This window comes from Alosa pseudoharengus, unplaced genomic scaffold (assembly GCF_046254945.1).
Source record: "Alosa pseudoharengus isolate Yale_2024_CS ecotype anadromous, Long Island Sound unplaced genomic scaffold, YU_APseudo_1.1 YU_APseudo_1.1_scf_5, whole genome shotgun sequence".
In the NCBI taxonomy this organism is placed as follows: domain Eukaryota; kingdom Metazoa; phylum Chordata; class Actinopteri; order Clupeiformes; family Clupeidae; genus Alosa; species Alosa pseudoharengus.
In genome coordinates, this window is record NW_027468837.1 from 20,891,461 (window position 1) to 20,896,460 (window position 5,000).

A 5,000-nucleotide genomic window follows, 5' to 3' on the forward strand; every position below is an offset into this window, starting at 1 on the left:
GCGTCATGACCTTAGCACTGAAACAACATCTGTTTGAAAAGACTGAGGGCTAAGATTGCATCTGACATCAAAAGCTTACTAGATAGTTATTAGAGTATATCAACTGGTACACACCACTCCAAAGTTAAGTCTTGCCCCAATTTCAACTTTTGACCAGAGTCACAGAAGGAGGTCCATATGAAGGAAAAGGAAATTAGAAAGACTTTAATCCCCTTTTTCTCCTCCCTCTAACCAGTAGTTGTCCCCTAAATGATTGTAGGCTGTGACATATCTTGCTGGTGCTAGTATTAGCTTTGGCTGACACATTCATCTATCTCTCTCCCTCTCCCTCTCTCTTTGGTGATGTTTAATTTATGCCTACGCTGATTTAATTAGCCCTTGTTTCGATTCTGTGTTTTGGAGTGACTGTGCGACTTCAACGTGAGGAGTGCTTGCCAAAAGTTTCACCCACCCACAGAAGTTTGTGTTGATTTACACTGCAACTCCTCAAACAAGAAAAAAAGTTTTACAACTCCAAATAAACCTGTCATGGTGTTAAGATGCCATATGCCTTTTAGCACCAAGAGTGTGACTTGGGATACCTCACCTGGGCTGGGCCATTTGGAAAACAAAACAAAGGGAGCCCACGGACATCTGATGTCCTCTTTACTAAGTGGTACGGAGATACTCGAAAGGATATTTCATCAAGAGGCTCCATTTGCATTTCATAGTGCGGAGCACAAACGCTCAATCATGGGGAAAGAGGGAGAGGGAGATGTTGTTATGCCTGGCGTGGAGAGAGAGGGCTGAGAGAAAGGCAGACATCTCAGGGAGGGTAGATTGATAGAGAGAGCGAAACTGAGTTAGAGAGAGAGAGAGAGAAAGAAAAGAGAGAGAGAGATAGATCTTTGTATTTGTCTCCTCCTCAGTGGTCCTCTCATCTCATCTTTCCCACAGTGCAGTCAGACAAACAGCATCTATCTTTCACACACACACACACACACACACACACACACACACACACACACACACACACACACACACACACACATACATACATATATATACTGTATACACACTCACACTCACACACACTCACATACACACACACACACATATATATATATACACACACATGCACGCATAGAAAGAAATAGAGAGAGAGAGGAGAGAGAGAAACACTTTGAGGACTTTCACACATAAACTGTTTCCCTTTGCTGTGAACTTGAAGCAAGCCGTCGGGAAACGCGTGGGCTGAGACGCAGGTGTGGCGCTCCAGGTGAACTCTGGGTAACGGGGGGAGAGAAGAAGAATGAGCAGGAGGGGAGGTGGGGGGGGAGGGGTGGGTGAGCTCTCAGACAGAGCACAACAGACTCCAGGCCTTTATTCTCCCCCTTTTCATGTTAAAAAATGAATTTGTCATTTAATCTCAGCGGTGGCTGCGTCTGGGTTCACGAGCTCAGCCCAAAGAGCGGGACTGACAGGAGGAGCGAGGGAGGAGAGGAAGAGAGGAAAAGGAAAGGCAAGGAAAAAAAGACAAAGAAAATAAAAGAAAGAAAAAGAGGAGGTGGGAGAGAGAGAGAGAGATTGAGATGGTTGGTGTGTATGTGTGTGTGTGTGTGTATGTATGTGTGTGTGTGTGTGTGTAGGGTGTGGGGGTGAATGAGGAGAGAGCAAGATGGAAAAAGAGATGGAGGTGCAATAAACAAAGAACAGCAAAGGACGAACTGTGACAAAGCCCCTCTGTCTGTTATTCTATTCTCCCTGGGCTCATCCTTTGTTTTTTTTTTTTTGCTTTGTTTTGTTTTGCTTTTTTTCTGCTTCTCTGTTCTTGTTTGCCTTGCTCTCCGTGAGTCGCTGTGCTGGGGGACATGGAGGTCCGCGCCCAACAAACAATCAGAAGGCTATAATGAAAACCCCCCAGCCCTGCAGTAAACAAGAGGACAAAACAGTGGGCGCGTCCGCTGTGGCGGCCAGACGACTAGGCATGTGGACACGCTGCGGCACGACACACGCCGCGGCCTTTCCGCTAAAAAGACGTGGAAACAATGGACCCACTGTACCCCTGGAACTTGGCTGGCAAACTTGCCAAGTCGACAGAGTCCCCCGGTTTAATGTCAGCGGAACAAGCTCACAGAGCCAGCGGAACAGGATGAACCGAGTGAATCGCATTAAAGCGAATCGAACCTTTTACTTCTCAGTACAGTTGTCCAAAGCCGTTCGACTTTCGTAAGTCTGCTATGGTAAAATAGGTTGACCTCAGGGGAGCCGTAGCACAGATGGTCTCTCCTACCGTTCCACAGGGACCCAGCTTCGAGTCTGACTTGTGGTCATTTACCAAATCCACTCCCCATTTCTCCCCCTCTGTCCACTCCTAATTCTCCTCAAATGAAAAGGTGAAATGCCCAAAAATTAATCAATCAATCAATCAAATCTGATAACTTGTTTTCCCTCTGGGAGAGGTCCATATGAAGGTCCACTCCTGTGTTAGGAGCTTGACGTGTTTTAAGAAGGCATCCCGTGGGCAGGTTGTGGGGCAGCTGCCGTGGGCGTCCACTCTGGCTTCACGGCCCCCCTCGCCCAGCACTCCCCCCCCCCCCCCACACACACACACACATCCATCCTCGGGCCAACAGCAGCGCATGATTAGTGACTGATGGCTGGAGCTATGCAGCATGACTGCAGCTTCGGATGTGTGAGGCATGAGCACTGGGTGGCTGGTGGGTACTGATGCACATACAGAAGTGAACACACACACACACACACACACACACACACACACACCTGAGTGAGGTATGACTGATGGGCTGCCGCCAGTGATCACCTGGTCATCTGGAAAATTCCAAAGCTCTTTAATCTCTGTCTGGATATGGACAGGTGCAGAAGGTGCGCACACACACACACACACACACACACACACATGCACACACACACCCATGCATGCTAACTTACATACACATATATCTCTGTCTCTGTTGGGAAACAAATTAGCCCACATGCACATGTACACCTGTCCATCCACCCACCCACCCACTCACACCACACTGACACACACATACACACACACAGACACACGCACAGTCACACACACACACACACACACCTGCCCATCCACCATACCACCAACCCACCACACGGACATGCACAAGCCCACACACACACACACACGTCCACCCCATGATCCAGTGTTCCACATTGATGCCCCATGTCAGCCTGCCCTTGCCTGTCAGATCTCAGCGGCCAGCCTGCAACCACCCACTAGCCCTCTCTGATTAGCCTGCTAGCTACATTCTCACTGCAGAGCCACAGTAGTGTGTGTGTGCGTATGTGTGTGTGTGTACAAACGACCATGTCTGTTCGTATCCTTGATGATTCCGGTGCTTTGTTGATGATGGAAATCCCTCCTGAGTCTGTCCAGGATAAGACTCGAGGAGGTTAAACCTGGTCAAGCAGAAAATGTTGGAACAGAAACAACCGTCGGAAGATAATTCTGTTTAGTCCGATTTGATGGGCTCACAAGTGTCAAGGGCAGCTGGAAGCCCCTACATTTTTTACTCTGTCCACTAATGAGAGAGAGAGAACAGAGAGCGCAGGAGAGAGAGAGCGCAGGAGAGAGAGAGAGAGAGAGAGAGAGGAACAAAAACTAGAGAGAGGAAAAAAAGACTTGGAGAGAGAATGAAAAAACGTATCCAGTGGGGCCTGATTGCTGTTGTATCAATCCAAGGTTATGCTCCCCGAAGCGTTCATCTGTGATGTGATCAAAGGAGGGCAGGAAATAGAAAAGATTATTTGCCCAAACAGATTCCTCCCTCTGAAGTCGGAACTGAGAGTGCTGCGAAAAAGAGAACACGTGGCACTGTCAGAGAGAGAGAGAGAGAGAGAGAGAGAGAGAGAGAGACAGAGAGAAAGAGACAGAGAGAGAGAGTGAGTGGGAGGGGGACTCTCTCCCTGTGTTTGTGCTTGCCTTAAGTGTGTCAGTTATTGTTCACAACTGATGTCTCTGATCAATAAGAGTAAAAAAAAAGCAGCTCTTTGAAAGCAAACACTTCAACTCTGTAAATGTGAAACTGGTATATGCCCTGAGACTAACCCTCTTCTTCTCTTTCTCCTTCTCCTTCCTCTTCCACCTCTTCTTCTTCTTCTTCTTCTTTACCCTCCCTCTTCTCATCACCCTCTTCCAGGAGATCGCAGCCTACCTGATTACATTCGAGAAGCATGAGGAGTGGCTGACCACATCCCCCAAAACCAGGTGAGCTGGCAGCTGGCACACCTCTGGGCAACATTCTCTCCCTCTCTCTCTCTCTCTCTCTCTCTCTCTCTCTCATTCTCTCTCTCTCTCTCTCGGCCAACATGGCCTCCGTACTGTTTACACACACGGGTAGCACCAGACTGAGTTTCACCCAGACGACTGCAGGGCTCTCTGGGTATAATCCTACAGCTGTCAGCGCGTGGTGGTCTAGAATTCTAATGTCTTTTTATCAGCGGAAGTGCTCTGCTGCTGGCACAATTCAGAACGCAGCCCCTGATATTATTTTCTCCTCGCTTCTGTTGCTATCACAAGTTGATGGTGGCAGAGATGCATTTAGATTTTTTATTTTGCTACGCCTTCAGGTGGAAATTATTCACGCTGCCCAATATGACAGGGCGGTACAAATAGGAGTCAACACTTGACAGATCAGAACTATGAACTTAACGCGAGTGAATGGAATTTGAAGAATGAGTCGAGACGGAGTTTATTCAGGGGAAACTGAGATTATGTTTATCACAGTTCCTCTCAGAATGCACCCTGTGGCCATACGGCTATTCTCTTTTCTATTTCAATGCATCAGATCTATTGCTTTCTCTTTCTGTATGAAAGAACTAGGTGCTCCATTTTCTGATGAGATATTATGGTATAATGAATTCGAGATGTCTCTTGTAGATTAAGGGAGTCAAATGCTACCTAGCTAATGATACGCTAAAATATTGCACAACTCGGGTCGCCTCAAAGTTGGCTGGGTGAGTGAAATTTCACAAGTGCA

General features: G+C 47.5%; 1 protein-coding gene across 1 annotated transcript in view; it reads left to right on the forward strand.

The window, feature by feature from the left end:
- Window positions 1-5,000, forward strand: part of camta1b (calmodulin binding transcription activator 1b) — a 230,175-nt gene that overhangs the window by 120,151 nt on the left and 105,024 nt on the right. Inside the window, exon 4 of the mRNA XM_076269177.1 lies at window positions 4,161-4,228. Coding sequence (XP_076125292.1) covers window positions 4,161-4,228 — 68 coding nt within the window. The remainder of the gene's footprint in view (window positions 1-4,160; window positions 4,229-5,000) is intronic.